At 47.3% G+C, this 17,744-nt stretch overlaps 1 protein-coding gene across 1 annotated transcript in view; it reads left to right on the top strand.

Moving 5' to 3' along the window:
• Mta3 (metastasis associated 1 family member 3) overlaps positions 1 to 17,744 on the top strand; it is a 119,042-nt gene that overhangs the window by 91,805 nt on the left and 9,493 nt on the right. Inside the window, exons 15-16 of the mRNA XM_032908765.1 lie at positions 3,604 to 3,690; positions 7,141 to 7,287. Of these exons, the coding sequence (XP_032764656.1) occupies positions 3,604 to 3,690; positions 7,141 to 7,287 (234 nt within the window). The remainder of the gene's footprint in view (positions 1 to 3,603; positions 3,691 to 7,140; positions 7,288 to 17,744) is intronic.

Raw genomic sequence — 17,744 nt, 5'->3', positions numbered from 1 at the left:
TTAATAGAAATTTGTTCTTCAATGGTTACTTAAATTTTAAATTTTTTATGTATATGAGTATTTTGCCTGCATGTATGTATGTGTACCATATATCTGTATGGCACATGGAAGTCAAACCCCATTGGTCCCAGAGTTACAGGTGGTTTTGAGCAACAGTGTGGCTGCTGGGAACCTAACCAGGATCTTCTGCAAGAGCCACAAGGGCTTGTAACTTCTGCGCCCTTAAACTGATAACTTGTAAACTGGTTACTTGTATGTCCCTTAAATCGTTCTTTTAAGTTGTGCAAGTGGTTTCAAGTCACGTAGCCTTTTTCCTTCCTGATAAATGTTCTTCAGAGGCAACTGCTGTCATGGTGCATTTGAATTTTATAGCCATATTAAGATTAAAATTCGGAGACCCGAATTAGGAGTCTCCTAAAAACCCAGTTTATATTCTCAACTACTGTCTTGAGAGAAGGAATGCCCACCTCTGAGGAGTCTTGGCAGATGTCCCCATCTTTGACACCCTGTGCAGCTGGTGGATGAGACAGAGCTGCTAGCTTCTAGTTCTCCTTACTAGTGACGTAGAAACCACTGCCAAGACCCAAAGGCACTTACACTTCTGGCCACTTATTTTTGCTCCTTTCTGTTTTCTGTTAGAAGGTTTCCTGATCTCTGGAAGCCTCATCTTAGCAAGGTTACTGCCGGATCTGTGGGGCCAACTCTTCTCTCCTACTTTGTCTTTGACTTTATGCTGTATTTCTAAACACCACCCCCCCTCCTTTTGCGTGTGTGTGTGTGTGTGTGTGTGTGTGTGTGTGTGTGTGTGTGTGTGTGTGTGGGGGGGGGGGACGGTCTCTATGTAGACCAGGCTGACCTCAAACTTGCAAAGATCTGCCTCCAGGGAGCTAGGATCCAAGGCATGCACCACTACACTGGGCTAAACATTTCTATCAAAAACTGCTTTATAGCACCTGAGTTCTCTGTTTTGTTTCTACTGATGATTTTGTTTGACAGATCTGGAAAGAGCATGTCAGTATTTTTTTTGCGGGGGGGGAGTTTACTCGTGTGGAGAGCAAGGTGCAGAAGCACACAGGCCACAGCGTGCTTGTGAAGGTCACAGGACAGCTGTTGGCCTTTGCCTGCCTTGTCGGAGGCAGCATTTCATAAGCCAGCCTCGAGGGCCTGTGAGCTTCTGGAGGTTCTGCCTTTATCTCCCATCTTCCCCAGGGACAGGGACACACTTAGATTGCAGAATCCAGATTTCAGTTGTCGGACTTGTGCCCCGAGTACCTTTACCTACTGAGCCATCTTCCTGGCCCTCGTTTGTGCATTTTAATTAGTCGTGTGTATTTTGAAGCTTTTGTATTTTATAATCTCCCTCCACCTCCAGTATTTCCAGTACATCAGAGAAAAAGTCAGAGGCTGGCATGAATGTGTCAATATTCGATGCATGCCCTGCTGTAGGAAGCTCAAGAAAAGAGCTTATGCCCAGTCAGTGACGTGAATGAGATCTTGCCAGTTTGGGTTCCCTCTGGCTTCTGTGCATAGTCCTCAGTTGCTTCCTTTGTCCACACACTTGTAGTGGCCTCCTCTGTGTTAAGCTGGAGATGGTGAGTAATCTGGGGACCAAGGACAGACAGCCTGGTGTAGCCTGGCCTATATAGACCAGGATGCAGCAATATTGATCACACAGCGAGGTTTGCAAATGTTCCTGTGAGCCAAATGTGGTGTCCTACTGAACGGCTCCCACGTTTCTTATGTTAAAGCCAGGCTAGGCCACCTTAGCACTTTTCAACCTAGTTTCTTCCTAATTGACTGATTACTCTCTGTACTAATTACTGTCTTTAAAGTAGACTTACTAGTGAAATGCAGATCCTGCTACAAAGCATTGAGGGGGACTTGTAAACTTTCCCCGGGAATATGACACAATCGGCAAGAGTCTGAGAAACTAGAGGCAGTTTGCCGCAGTTCCAAGCGGAAACCCAGTTTGCATGGTGGTGATGACCGTCTTTGGGTTTGGTGGCTCTTGTCAAAGTGACGATAACATCCGGTATCAGTCTGTCAGTTGTAGCCACGTTGACAAGTTTCCCTGGTGTTCTTGCAGACTAAAGGGAAAAGTGTATCTTGTTGCTTAGGACTATGGAGGGTGCCTTTGTCCAAAATACTGAGGAATTCACTCAAGCTGCTTGTATTAATGGAGAAGAAAACAAAAACAAATGAATGTTTTCTCTTGTCTCCTCTCCCAAACATGACTAAGATTTTGGTGTTAGCGCTCGGTGGTTCCACCGGTGTTTCACAGGGTAATGCGCTTGCTAGAGATGTGCTTGCTTCTGCCTCTGTCTTCGTGGTTCTTCAGTAACAGGTGGAAGCCTCACGACCCCTTGCAGAGGCCCTCATCCGAGCGGAGGGGAAGCAGGGCCGTGTAGTTGTCAATGGTAGCATCACGGGTAAACAGTGCTCGGGGCACAGAGTTACTGGGGCTTCTAAGCTTCCTGCAGCAAGTGCCCCGTCTATTTTAATGTTTTTAAATGCTGTTTCCTCCATCTGTTTAATAGGGTTTTTTTTTTTTTTTTTAATTTCCCTGGTGAAAAGGGACTAGTGTTCACAACAAGCACAATCTTGAAGTTATTTTAGGTTCCAAAGTGAATATGTTTTGACGATAAATGCAAAGGACACCTGTGGGTGTCAAAGGCAACTTCTGTCTGTGTGCCTAGGACTGGTCTCAGCTTGCAAGAGGAAAAGACCCTTACTAGGCTCAAAACCCTGAGGCGCCATTTGTCATACATTTGGAGATGGGGCAAAGCATAAACATTATAGACCTATATCAGCTAAGGCAATTGATGAGCTTGTGACAATGGCTAATTTAACAGTTCTTTTTTTTTTTTTTTTTTTTTTGGTCCCTCGATCTGTGTTGACCTCAGCTCTATGGTATGGTAGTGTTGCGCTGACCCTATCTCGATGACAGCTCCTTTAAAGTACAGTGCTTATGTTGTACGTTTTTATTTCCTCTTCTGAAAGGAAGACTCCTTGGTCAGGGCCCACCTTCACATTGTGGCTGTTGGGTGTACACGCACCTTTAAAACCTCAGCCCAAGGATCAATGTGTGAGGGAGGGAACCGAGGGCAGTGACAGAACCAAATGGCTTTGCCCGGCCACCATCTGAGGGAAGCCAAGGCTTCTGAGTGAGGCCCACTCCAGCTAGGCCAGGAGGCGGCTGAATGTGTTGCCTTGAGTTGTCTCAAGCCACATTAACTTTATGTTAGGATCTGCTTCACTTTGAGTGTAGTCTGAGTATTTTTCTGTCATAATGTAGGAATGTCACAACCAAAAAGGAAGCCCGTTTCCATCACTTTTCAGGGGAGCACATGGAGTGTGTGAGACCTACACTCCATCGGCTTTAGTGTGAGCGTTGGTGTGAGGCCCCCATTCAGTACAGGGATCTGAAACTCAAAACAGTTTTCTCTCTCCAGAGGAAGTAGTGGGAGCGGGGTGGGTGCTCTGCATTTCCCCCCTCACCCCGCAACTCCCCCCACCCCAACCTGCACCCTTTATTTCTGTGTTGTGTGTTGAAGGTAGAAGAAACTGCCTCACTGGTGTCTCCATGTTTCTTTCTCTCCTCAGATGCAGACAGACACGCTGAACTTTCTGGAAGCCCACTGAAAAGCAAGAGCACCAGGAAACCTTTGTCATGTATCATTGGGTATTTAGGTGGGTATCATCTAACCCAGGAAGAACGCAGGAGACAACATTCATGTGCTGTAGACATCCTTTACAAATTAAGACCTGGACTTTGATATTCAAGTCCTTCAAATGGGTGAAGTCCAGTACCTTTATATTTAAAGTTTTATTTTGTCATGGAAATTCTCGTCAATGTACAAAGTTAAATATATTTGTTTACATCTAAAAACTTGTTGAATGTGAATTAAATGTTGATTAATTGTAATAAATTTAGGCTAAGAAAAAGAAAAAGTCACCTATGGTGGCTCCTGCCTATAATCCCAGCACTTGGGAAACTGGGGCAGGAGGATTGCTGTGAGCTCCAGAGCAGCTTGGCTACCTAGCATGACCCTGCCTGAAAACAAGAAGGAAACCAAACAAATCAATGGGCGAGTTGGGGGAGGGATTTTAAAATTATTCAATAATACAGAGTGAATATCCTAAATTTTAATTTTTATTCAAATCCTTATACTATCTCTAATTTGCCTTTCCCTTTAAATAGAGGACTGCTTTAAAACAGAATTAAACAGACTTTTCATCTTTAGGGGGAAAAAATATATTTTTTCAACGTTAGGAAAAAAAGTCAGTCATAGTGACTGATGCCTATAAACCAGCTCTCAACAAAGACAGGAACAAAAAAAAAACCAAAAACCAAAAAACAAAAAACAAAAAAAAAAAAAACAAAGACAGGGAGATCTGTAGGCCTAAGGCCATCCAGGCTACCCAGCAAGACCTGCCTCAAAAGCAGCGAAGGGTCTTGGTATATACCTGCATCTTAATATTCTGGAAGTGGAGGCAGAAGGATCAGGAGTTCAAGGTCAACCTAGCTACGTAGTTGAGGGGCCTATTTAGGCTTTACTAGATCTTGCCTCAAAGAAAAGAAAACCCCAAAGCAAACTTATCCCTTTCAAAATCAAAAGAGCAAACAACCAGAAGAAAAAAAAAAAACCAGCCCCTCCCCCACACACAAAGGTGAAGTGTATAGCTTGGTGGTACCTCGCGTGTCTAGAACGCACAGTGCCCTGGGTTGGAGTCCCAGGTGCCTCAGAAACATGAGTATTTCAGTTTTGATGCGCTGGCTGTGTGGAAAGGAAGCATTTCTATTGTTTCCTCATATCTATGATGCCATGTAACTCAGAAGTCTCCAAAGATGACAGGTCCGCTTACACGATGAGCTATGACAGCTAAGAGTAGTGTTAAGAATCACTAAGCAGTAACATTCTCCTACAGTTTTAAGATAAACGTATAGAACGTAACGAGCTCCCTGTCTGAGGCAAGGAGACCGTGCGTTTGGCGATGCCAACATTTCTTTTCATTTCTCAGTAAAGGACAAACACTCCGAGTTACACTGCAGCTCATCTCGCTGCCAGGAATACTTATTTGTTTGAAGACTTCAGGCATCTGATCTTTGAACAGTCAAAGTGTAGCCTTGAACTTGATGTGTTATCTGTCTCAGAAGCCCATAGCGTCAACTTTGATGTTACTTTGATACCTTACTTCCTGTTCTAGTTCTCAAAGGCTAAAGAGCTTGAAGTCTCAGCTACATAGTGAGTTTCAGGTCAGCCTGGCCTACACAAGACCCTGCCGAAAATAAAGTAAAAATAAAATAAAATAAACAAAACCATGGAATACATGTCTTGTCCCAACACTTGGGAAGATCAGGGGTTCAAGGTCAGCTTCAGTTACTTGAGATCCTGTCTCAAAACAGTTAAAGAACAGAAACCACACTAGCTCTCGTGTCTTCCCACATGTCACATGGTTATGGGCGTATCCTGGGTAATAAGGCCTTAATGACTGTCTGTAGTCTCTTCCTGGACCAACTCCTGGAGGCCTCTTCTCACCTGACAAGAAAAGTTAACAATGCATGGTTGCCACCTTCTGTGCAATTCTCCCGTGGGCAAACTTACCCCGGTACCTACCAGTTAAGTCCCAGCTCTTCTGTCCTTAGATGGGGCTGAGCTGAGCCCCGTCTCCACATGTGTGTGTTAGTCTAGACACTGTAGAATATAATTTGGGGGCCACCAAATAATAAGACCTCTTAGTCAAGCAGAGAAAGTGTGCAGTAAGAGCAATCAAATAAAACTTCAGGCATGATAGATTTCAGGTTTTAATGTGCACTGGGCACTTGGGAGAAGGACTTGTGTGTGTGGCGAGGTGTGTGGAATTTCACCTCTGGCCTCATGCGTGCCAGGCAAGTGCCGGACCACTGCCGTGCACCGCAACCCCGGGAGTGGTTATCTCTCTTTCGTGCTAGGTCTACCTTCTCGGCAAAAGTAGCAGTTGGTCTCAGCCTTGAAAGTTGTGTAGGTTTGGAAGGGATGGAAAACACAGAGCAGCGTTTTCATACGGCCCAAGGTTGAGAGAACCAGGGAGATGAAGGTTTAGCACACCTAAGGACTTAAAGGGTTAAAGGAGGTTCACTGTCTGTCTCACTCGGGTCAGGGTCTGGCCGGTATAATGAGAAGTGAGACTAGCAAACTGTCAGGGTCATGCTGGAAGATGTTGTTAGTTTGAATGGTGCTGGCACTTTAAGAATTTCAAGATTTTGATCAGACCAAGTTGAATAGTCGTAACAGCCGGAGTGGCTTTTCCTAAATTTCAGTAAATCTCGCTATTTTGGCCCTTACATTGGGCAGGTGAACAGACAAGTTGGTTTGAACGTAGTTGAATGCTAGGTGACGACTCTGAGGGACACTGGTGGGGCTCTGGAGCAAAGGCATTCATACTAATTACAACCGGAAGTCTTTAAATCCACTTCCTGCAGGAATACTGCAGTTTCCGCGTAAGAACAGGTGGTGTCCGGTTATGTGGCGCTCAGCAAAGACCTTTAGCCATGAACCACATGCACATCAGTTGTGTGGCATTGCCTTGGTCAAAGTGTACCATCTGCATTTCGGCTACAGGGTTTGAACTCTGGGCTCAAACTTCATCATCATGGAAGTGTTCTGGGCTTAGAGTATCCAGTGCTGGTCCCAGACCTGCTGGCTGTTGCACTGCCAGGGGAAGAATCTTGTTTTTCCCAGTGCTTGTACACCAGATGTGCTGTGTGCTCTCCTGGTGGACAGGGGCATAGGCTCAGGCTTTCCTGAGGCCGCCTCTGCAGATGATCTTTAGATTTCTAATGCGCTGAAGAAGCCGGACGCTTTATTCCCTTAGCAAATCTCAGGTTGCAAGTGACCTTCTGAAGTGGCTTTCTGAGTGTTTGTCTTCCCAACCTGAGGCTCAGAGCTCCAGCCAGCGGGGGAGGAGCCAGTTTCCGTGATAAGCAGAGCCATGGTAACAACACTTGAAGCTACCTCATTATGCAAGCCCACGGCTGGCTCCTAAGGGGCCGGACTCTCAGGTCGTTAGGAAAGAAGACGTGTGCCTATTAGCTGTGTTAGAGTCCACACAGATTTCCGATACCGTGCTCTGAGTTGATATACCTTTCTCCCCTATCAGAGATCCATCCTGCAAAGAAACCTAATGTAATTCGATCTCCGCCGAGCCTGCAAACTCCAACTACCAAGAGGATGCTCACCACTCCAAACCACACGTCCCTGAGCATTCTGGGAAAAAGAAACTACAGCCATCACAACGGTCTAGATGGTATGTAAACCTGGGGATCCTTCTCCGACTGGCCAGGGCCACTCTGCCCTTGCCTGCTCACAGGTATCCTCAGCTACTGTGGCGGCTCAGGCCCGTAACCCCGATACTGTGGAAGCGGAGGCAGGAGGACTGGGAGTTTAAGGCCGATTCCGGCTACCAAATGAGTTTGAACCTAACCTGGGCTACCTGAGCTCATGTCCCAAAAAAGCCGGAAGGCTGGTGAGAACGTGAACCGGTAAGGGAGCGAAGGGAAAAGGCTGCGGTGGGCCAGTGAGGCCCTGCTCAGAGCAATCTCTCCACTTCCGCATCCGGCGAGAGCTTGGCGTGGAGGGGATCTGTATTTAGCCGATGCTCTTGCTGTTCATCTGCCCCTGACTTCTCTCATCATCTCAATGTTTTTAATTGCCCGAGAGGGCTACATATCACGAAAGGAATTGCCTGGGTGATACCCTAAATACAGAAATAATTGGTTTGAAATGGAAAACCTGAGAAATATCACCTCTTACCCAGAGTGCATCTCTTAGGCTTGGCCATGTAATGACTCTTCGGGCGGAATTGAGTTATCTCACCCTTTGGACCCTAAACGCCACAGTAATAAATCACCCGGGCGGTATACATTGCTCATTTCGGACGTCCTGGAGTTTGAAGCTGTTATTACTGTTTAAGTGTTGGTATTTATTTATGAATAAAACTCTCCAGGCTTTCCCTGCCTTAGGAACTCCACATATTTTAGTGACAGTAAATTACGTATAACAAGGCCCTAGAGCACGGATATGGAATAGACCTCCTAATAACACTTTCCATGGCTGACTTGCTTTTCTGATGGCTGTAACCATGCCAAGATGAGTAAAATACTGAGGGTGAAGAGTTTAGTTTGTATCTGTAAGATATCACGTGCTACAATGTGGCTTACAGGAGTTCGGCTGCATAGCAGGTTTAAACGAACCCTGTCAGAGCAGTAAGAACATTGGCTCTTTGTCCCTCACGTGCCTGACAAGGAGGCAGTAGACGACCAAGCAAAGAGCGGGTCAGACGTAGAAATGGGACTTCGGTCCAGCTTTTTCTCACCCGAAGCGTGGGCCTTTGGGTTCAGACTTAAATAGAATATTGACTCTCTTCTTTTCATCTAATCACGCCCTTTGCTTGTCCCGAGTCCTGCTGTGAAAACATAAAGTAGGTTGTGATTCCTCCTCCTCCTGCCCCTCCTCCTCCTGCTCCTCCTCCTCTTCCTCCTGCTCTTCCTGCCCCTTCTCCTGCTCCTCCTCCTCTTCCTGCCCCTGCTCCTGCTCCCCTTCCTCCTGCTGCTCCTCCTCCTCTCCCTCCTCCTGCCCCTTCTCTGCTCCTCCTCCTCTTCCTGCCCCTCCTCCTGCTCCCCTTCCTCCTGCTGCTCCTTCTCCTCCTCATTTCTGAGATGGGCCGGTCTTAAACTCACTCTGTAGTTAGAGGCCAATCCTGAGCTTCTGTTCTTCTGCCCCTCCCTCCCAGGTGCTGAGATTACAGGTGTGCACCATCATCCCCATTTTACGTGGGGTTGGGGGATCAAACCTAGGGTGCTATATCTGCTAACCACACGTGTTTGCTATCTCCCTCGCTGCTATGTCAGAAATACCTAACAAGACGCAACTTAAGGGGTTGGTGAGGTGCCTATCACACGTGAATGAGAACTTCAGTTGGATCCCAGCACCCACCTAAAAGCCAGGTGTCATGTGTCTGTGGCTTAGGTAGAGGAGTGGTGTGCGTGTGCGTGTGTGTGTGTGTGTGTGTGTGTGTGTGTTCAGGTGGGTCCCTAAACCTCAGTAACCAGTCAATTTAGCTGAATCAGTTGAGCATCAGGTTCCAAGAGAGAACACATCTCGAACTAAACCAAGATGGAGAGCAAAGGGAAGGCTTCCACACACACCTGCACATATATGTATATACATTCGCATATTTATACCCCCCCCCCACACACACACACAAAACTCTTAAAGGAAGGAACTTAAGGAAGAGAGGTTTTATTTTGTTCACAGATCTAGGGACTATAGTCTGGCACAGTGAGGAAGGCACAGGGACAGGGCTGAGTGGCAGCTGGTCACATGGAATCTATGGTCAAGAAATGGAGTAAACAGGAAATGGGGCCAGGTTATAAAACCTGAAGGCCCGCCCCCAGGGGTCGGCTTCCTCTGCCCTCTGAAGCTTCTGCAGCCTCCCAGAAAGGGCCACTATCTGGGGACCAAGTGTTGAAATGTGTAACTTGTGAGGGACATTTCCCATTCAAAGCACAGCGCTGGCAAGCACCCTACCAGGGAGCAACACCCCCAGCCCCTCACAGGTCCTCACAGTAATCCAAGCTAGAATAGCCTCTTTGGAAAGTCTCTTCACACCTACTCCCTATAACAGCCCTGGAGACCTGGACGGCCACTAAAGTTGTCTTTTCAGAAACCTGGTGCTGACTGTCATGGGCCCCATCTCCTTGGGGTTTTACCTGTGGTATTCCCTCCAGAACGGCTTGTCCCGTTTCTCTCTGATGAATGTGGGCTGTTAGAAGGTCACTGCCTCTGCCCTCTGAAGAGGACGGCACACAGACACAGCACACATGAGTTCCTGATGCTGTACTGACCAGGCCAGCAGCCGGGGGGGGGGGGAGGTGACACCTGCTTTATTTCCCAAGAACACCCAGTTAGTGAAAACTCCTCTTTCTTCAAAACTCTTTGATCTGCTGTCACAGCTCAGAAAGGAGGCTGGTGACAAGGTGCCTTGCAGTGTGCTGGCTCCACCTAACCTGTGCACAAGAAGACCTTGGACGGGGGTGGGTTTGTTAGGGACACAACTGTATCTCTGTGCCCGGAGCCTGACACTTAGGTGCACAGTATAAATTATACAAAGGAAAGTGTTGAAGAGAATGGACCTTACGGAGTGGCTTGTAATTCCCCAAATTACGAGATATGGCTACACAGGTGGACTCCGAGTCAAGAGCAGTGAGTTTCAGGATCAGTTTCTAGTAACCGCTACAGCAAGCAGCGTGCCGGGCTGCATACCGGAGCCTAGCACTCAGGAGGAGGTGGTGGGAGGAGTCCTACGTTTTAGACCTGCCCAGTTTATATACCCAGACTCTAGCTGAAGACAGAGAGGGCCGACAAGACTGCTCACGAGTTAAAATCATATTCTCCTTGCAGAAGACGCAGCACACGTGCCTGGTGGTTCACAACAGCCTTTAACTCCAGCTTCCTCTTCCGCCCGCACCGCGTTCATGTGCACATAGCCCCTCACACATGATTAAAAATAAGATAAAAACTTTTAAATGTGTTCCTTTTTATTTTTGGTTGTGAGCCCAGCTGAGCCATCTCTCCAGACCTAAAATGTTTTTTCTTTAAAGCAATGTGAATGCTATTTAGAAATAGAAACTATATAAACTGTTAAACAGCCAAGTTATTATAAGACATCAATAGGACAACAGCCGGATGGCACAACTGACCAACTAACATGGTTGGGATGCAGGAAACAGACGTGAACATCCTTGGGTGCAAAGGGCACGAGAAACTGAAGTATCTCAATTTAGAAGCTTCAGAGGCTATACCGGGCGGCGGCCCAGCATTCGGGAGGCAGAGGCAGGCGGATCTCTGAGTTTGAGCCAGACTGGTCTACAGAGCGAATCCCAGGACAGCCAGGGCTACACAGAGGGGTTAGGACTGGACCCGGCTGCTTGCGCTGCCAGGGTGTGGCTGACCGGAACAGGAAGGATCCTTGTGGTGCTCTAGCGCCCCCTTCTGGGAAAAGACAGATCTGGAGGCAAAAAAAAAAAATTTATAGACTTGGTCTCAAGTGTCAGGAAGCCATCAGATGGATATATTTGGTGTCTAGAGGCCAGACTGCTGCAGAAACAAACTCCTAGTAGGCCCTTCCCTCAGAACAATGATCCTGTTTTTTACTCATTCAGGGCACAGGTCCTGACTAACAGTGCTGGATAAGATCTGGTAAGTGTAGTAAGTTTTCAGGGTATAGTTTGTACTATTAAATACCAGATTCATGGGGAAAATCGTTACCCTGTGCGATACAGTAGTGAAACCAATTAGCACAGCTACTTAATTACCATAGCCAACAGATGAGCACACTGTGGAGGCTGTTGATAGGTGAAACTAATCTGGCTGCAAACGACCTGCTTCTACCCCATGTTCCCGCCTCCCAGCTTCCTGAGTCTTCGCTGTCCCTCACCTCCCAGCCTTGCCTTTCAGGCTTTCTCTCATCTTTTAGGCAGGAAAACGATGTTTAGCTTAGGATTCCATGAGGTTCCAAGTTTATGTCCCTCGGTTCTGTATTCCTGGGCCCATTGTGAAGTTGGAACATCATAGCAGCAGACGCGTAAGCCAGCATTGTTGACTTCAGTGGCAGCCAGCAGGCATCCGTGCACTTCCGGTTCCTGACGGTGGGAACTCAAGATATTTGCAAGAAGAAGGAATTTCTTCAGGCATTAAAAACAGTGATTTTTTTTCTTTCTTTTGAGACAAGATGTCACATGCCCCAGGTTTCCTTCAAACTCCAGATGTAGCAAAGGTGTCTACAGTACTGGGGTCTAACCTAAGGCACTGTGCACTAACACTTTTACACTTTTTGTGTCTGTGATACTCTTACTTCTGGGGGAGAGGTCTATAGCTGAGCTATATTCTAGACCACCTTGCACCCCACCCCAAATAAACAGCCAGTATCGTGCTGCTTTCCTGAAAGTTTCTGTTACCTGGCCCTGGTGTAGACTCGAGGCAGAGAGCAAGCCTGTGAGGTGGGTTAAGCCAGTCCTAAGGCATTGGACCACATACAGACAGTACCCACCCAATGGAGCTCACCGCTGGTAAAGATGGACTCAGATATCAGAAGCCTCCATAAGGGGCAGGGAAGGCAGGGTTGATCTGAAAGTCATACACCTGCAGGTGCCTGTCAGTGTGGTGTGTCCTAGTGTCCGGTGCTGTCCTGCGCTGTCCCGTTTGTTGACACACGTAGAAGTGCTTTCATGTCTTTTCATTACTGAGAACCCGCCACAGGGGTTCTACTCAGCTAAAGCGGGGGATAAGCCCTTTAAGGGACGCTCTCTGTATCTCTGAGAGCCCGAGAGGACAGGAGAGGGGACGGATGCATCTGTGCTGCGCATGAGCAGTGGAGACAGGTGGCTGAGTGTTTGCAGGAGCTGCAGTGAATCTCCGACTTCTCCCTCTGCTGCTCCCGTGAGGCCCTCGGTGACTCACTTGGCCTCTTTGCACTTGTTTTCTCCTCCCTCAATCTGTAAAGTGGATCACATCCGCCTTATGAGCCGTTGTCACGATGACATACTTTATACTTTGTATCTTCCCATCATCACATCATTTGATGTAAGCATTAAGACCACCGGGGCCGAGATTCGATGCAATCAGCAACAGGTTTATTAATTCCAGCGCGTCGAGGTTCCTACAGACACATGCTACTTTTAAGCACAAGAACCACAGGAATGAGGATGGGTACATAGAGGCATACAAGGATTGGTTGGAACCATTTGCCCTTTAACTTCATTGGTTCACATCATGGTCACATTGTCCTTGGTGCCTGGAGCAATGCTGTGGTTTTGGGCAGTGGCAAGTCCCTGAGGGTCCTGATGGTCATGTGACTACCACGAGGACAGGGTGTAACTAGGTCTTAAAACCACAAATGGGTGGGGGAGATATAACTGGTGGAATTTCCTGGCAGGGGAATTTTTCTTAGGGGAGGGGTGTAGCTTGTGGAATTTTCCTTTGGTTCCACACTAACAGCTCAGAGAGGTTAAGAGACTCACCCAAAGTCACATTGTTAACAGGTAGCCTCAGGGGGATTTGAACTCCCAATCTTGTGTTGCCTTCCAGACAAATAAGGACCCTGGGCTGTGCCGAGTGAGGCCTGTTCTCGGGAGCTGTTTCCTGGGTATAAGAGTTGGGTGTCTGTTTGCAGATGCACAGGAAAAGGCAGTGGGTAGTGGGGAATCTCTTGGTTTAGTTTCATTGTGTTTGTCTCTCGCTCAGACTGTGAAGTGTCTAACAGAAACCTGTGGGCTCCATTCTCTGGCTCCCAAAGCCCCTCCATCCATGTCTGGCGCCTGTAGCGTTTCTTTTCCAGCTTTCAGAAGGAAAGGGGAAAGAAGAAAAGAGAAAAGTCAGGGAATCTCTTGAAGGTAGAAGGTGTTTATGTTAAAGCTGCTGCCTCTGACTCGTAGTAGGTGCTCAGTAAGTGTTAGATTCAGTCTCCAGCGGCGAAGAAGCACGAGTCCTGACAGAATAAGGGCCTGTGTTTGATCTGCAGAACCCAGTTTTGGAAGGAGGGGTGTGGTGGAGAGAGTTGCGCACGCCTTTGATCCCAGCACAGGAGGCAGGCAGATCTCTGAATTTGTGGCCAACCTGCTCTATAGAGTGAGTTCTAGGACAGCCTGGGCTACACAAAGATCTGAAAAACAAAATTGGGGTGTGAGGGACACACTGGATAAATGGTTCAGCAGATAAGAACACTGGCCACTCTTGCAGGTTTGATTCCTGGAACCTGCATGGCAACTCACAACCATCTACGACTCTAGTCCCAGGGGATCTAATGACCTCTTCTGCCCTCCAAGGGCACCAGGCACACAGGTGGCACACAGACATACATGTAGACAAAGCACCCATTAACAGAAAATAAGTAAATATATTTTCAAAAAGACACCTGCTCATAATCCCTGCTCAAGGAAGACTTGCCTGGGACTGGAATCCAGCCATCCAGCCCGGCCTACTTGGTGAGTTCCAGGCCACCATCTTAAAAAAAAATAAATAAAAAATAAAATTAAAAAAAAAAGAAGAAGAAGAAGAAGAAGAAGAAGAAGAAGAAGAAGAAGAAGAAGAAGAAGAAGAAGAAGAAGAAGAACAAACCAAACAACAAAGGCAGCACCTAAGGAGCAAGACCCAGGTTGATTTCTGGTCCCTATGTGAACGTACACACACACTAGCTCTCCAGAGGGCAAGGTGTTACATACCCGTAAAGCCAGCATTTGGGAGGTGAAGGCAAGAGAATCAGGAATTCAGGGCTATCCTCTGCATAGTAGCAGGTTTGAGGACAGTCTGGGCTATATAAGATCCTATCACAAGAAAAGAAAGAGAGGAAGGAAAGAAGGAAGAAGGAAGGAGGAGGACTTGGAAAATAGCCATTAAAATTTTATTTGAAAGAAGAAAGCTACCAAACATTGTAGCTATGTGACTTATATGTTATATATAAATTAAATGTCAGCTGATTCCTTATGACTATATACCACTTATTTTTTATTCATAAACGATTTCATCCATGTGTTTAATGACTTTGGGTCATTTCACCACCACCCCTCCCTTCCCACTGAATCCCTCCCCTCCCACTGAATCCCTCCTCTTCCCACTGGATCCCCTCCCTTCCTACTGAATCCCCTCCTCTTCCCACTGAATCCCTCCCCTTCCTACTGAATGCCCTCCCCTTCCTACTGAATCCCCTCCCTTTTCCACTGAATCCCCTCCTCCTCCCATTGAATCCCTTCCCCTTCCCACTGGATCCCCTCCCCTTCCTACTGAGTCCCCTCCCCCTCCCACTGAATTCCTTCCCCTTCCCACTGGATCCCCGCCCCCTTCCTACTGGACTCCTCCCACTGAATCGTTCTCTCTCCTACTTTTTTGTCTTTTGTATTTTTGTGACCCAGTAAGTTCAATTAACAATGCCTGCAAGAGCACGAATGGGGGATTGTTTGATGGGACATGGCCCCATCTTATGCAAGTCACCACAGCTACTTTGAGTTTGTGAGTGTGGTGGCCATGTCATATGTCTATATATGGATTGAACTTGGGCCCCAAGCTGGACTCTCCTAATTGACTCTGGGACTCAGTGCTCTTTCCTTACAGGCCCAACTACTGAGGAAGCTGAGGTAGAGCGTTGTTATGTTCCCATGTCTATTTGCACATTAAAGGGTGTGATATCGTTACAAAGAAATTGCCTTTGATTACTTAATTCCACGGAGCAGTAAAGACGGGAATTCGGGCTTGTATAATTAGAAGCTGACAGCAGCGGGATGGGACATCAAGATCTTCAGACAGACACTGTGAGTATTTCTCACAGTGAAGAATAAATTTGAAAAATAAAATCCCGAAAGGAGAGAGCAGATGGGCTGTGTGCGCCTCTCCTGACCTCCTCAGCGGACAGACTCCTCCCACCCCTGTCGGCTGCTGGCATCTGGGTTGGCCCGCTGACCTTTCATTGCACTGCTAAGCAAGATTGCTCTACCATGGGGACCTGGAGGAAAAGTCCTGCTGCGGACTGATACTGCCCACCGGGGCGCAGCTGGAGGTGCTTAAACCTTTAGAATGGCATGGCTACTGTCTCAGGGGTAGTGAATATGACTCGGCGTGTCAAGAAAACCACAGCAACAGGCCCCGGAAGAGAAGTGGGGTGGAGCTGGGGCAGCCGGGCAGGAAAAGTGATAAATTGTGCAATAGCCCCTTTTTAATCCTCTCTCTTCTGGCTTATTTCCCCTGGGGCATGCTGGGATGCTGTAGATTGTTCTGTGATGCTGTTTCCTCAACTCTCCTATGGAGAGGGCGTCTACTGCCGATGGCTCTCCAAGTACAATATTATGATCTGGGACATGAAGAGTGTCCTTTTGATGATTTGTTTCTGGCATCAGTGATCCAACGAGTCCAACTGTTGGCGTCTCAGCTCTGGGAAACGGGTGGTGGCGAGGGCCACCGTCCCAGTGTTAGAGCTCTGGGGCTGCATCTGCCGTCTTCACAAATGCCAATAAAAATAGACTGCTGGGGACAGTGGATGGCACACCCGGGCATGCCTGGGCCCCACTACCTTCTGTCAGCAATTATATGTCACTTCCAAAGACCACGGTTTTCCTTCTGAATGTTTAGAACATTATTTATGGAAGGAAGTCGAGTTTCTTTAGATTCACCTCCAGTCTCCTCGTCTCTAATGTAGTGTCATAACGTGGCTAAATATATATTCTAAACTCTGTATTTAAAAACCATGATTTTGGGCTGGGGCTATAGCTCAGTTGGTAGAGGGCCTACAGGCCCGGGAGGTAAACCCTCTCACTGAACAGTCCTGTTGGTTGGCATAGCTGTAATCCCAGCACTGTGGGGTTAGAGGCAGGAGGGTCAGGGATTCATCATGGACTATACAGAAATGTAAAGGCCAGGGCTACTAGAACATCTGTTAGTGTGTCACAGTGGTGGAGTGCTTGCCTGACGTTAGGTAGGCTGTTAAATGTGAAACAAAGGAGCACCTTGTGTATTAAAGGGCTCAACGGCTACTCCCTCCCTGTCTGAGGACCATAGAGGACCATAGATGTTCCCTCCGCCCAAGAAGCCACGGGGATGGGTTTGTAAGGAGGATAGACCCAAGTGCATAGGTCACGATTAATCAGCAACCTGGTATTTTAGGATATCTGGCCAGATTGGCCATCCCTGGACTTGGGTTCCCCGATAGCACATTTTCTCCCAGATAGCACATTTTCTCCCAGAGAACACTTGTCTGTCTCTGGAGGAAATAACTAGTGTGTTCCCCAGAGACCTAACTGGAGGCCTGCAATGTGGAGATCCTGGGAGAGTGACAGGTGTCCGTGGCAGTTAGTGGAGTCTTTAGCTGTGAGGGCCCATGCTGACTTCTTCAAGTTGTTGCATTAAAGATTTATTAAAAATATATGTATATTAAATATATATGATGAGTACACTGCCACTGAGACACACCAGAAGAGGGCATCAGATCCCATTACAGATGGTTGTGAGCCACCACGTGGTTGCTGGGAATTGAACTCAGGACCTCTGGAAGAGTAGTCAGTGCTCTTAACCACTGAGCCATCTCTCCAGTCCCCCAGACATCCTTTTCAAAACCACTCTGTCTCTGGATTTCCCCATCTTATTAACTAACCCATACAGGGTAACCTTCCTGAAGTAAACTCTGGCTAGAGAGCTAAGCCAGGTATGAGAGAGGTCAGAAGTGCAAAGACAGAGGAAGGGAAGGGATTAAGTTTCTTCGAAGGCTCACCAAGTTAGAGTCACTATCAAAGCTGAGCACAAATGTCCAAGGAGCCTTCAGGATATCAGTACTGGATCATTTGGGGGTTGTTGATGTTGTTGTTGTTGTTGTTGTTGTTTTAAGGCAGGGTTTCTCTGTATAGCCCTGGCTGTCCTGGAATTCGATATGTAGACCATACTGGCTTCAAACTCAGAGATCCACCTGTATCTGCCTCCCAAGTGCTGGGATTAAAAGTGTGCACCACCACGCCTGGCTTATTTATTTTCATCTTTTTATGTATATGAGTGTTTTGCTTGCATGCGTGTATGTGCACCACATGTGTACCTCGTGCCCAGGGAGGTCAGAAGAGGGTGACAGATTCACTTAGGACTGGAGTTAGAGAAGGGTGAGTCACTGTGTAGTTGCAGGGAACTGAACTGGGTTTCTTGACAAGAGCAGCATTTGTGAGCTTTCTCAGCCTC

This window comes from Rattus rattus, chromosome 7 (genome assembly GCF_011064425.1).
Source record: "Rattus rattus isolate New Zealand chromosome 7, Rrattus_CSIRO_v1, whole genome shotgun sequence".
In the NCBI taxonomy this organism is placed as follows: domain Eukaryota; kingdom Metazoa; phylum Chordata; class Mammalia; order Rodentia; family Muridae; genus Rattus; species Rattus rattus.
This window is presented reverse-complemented; position numbering and strand designations above follow the sequence as displayed.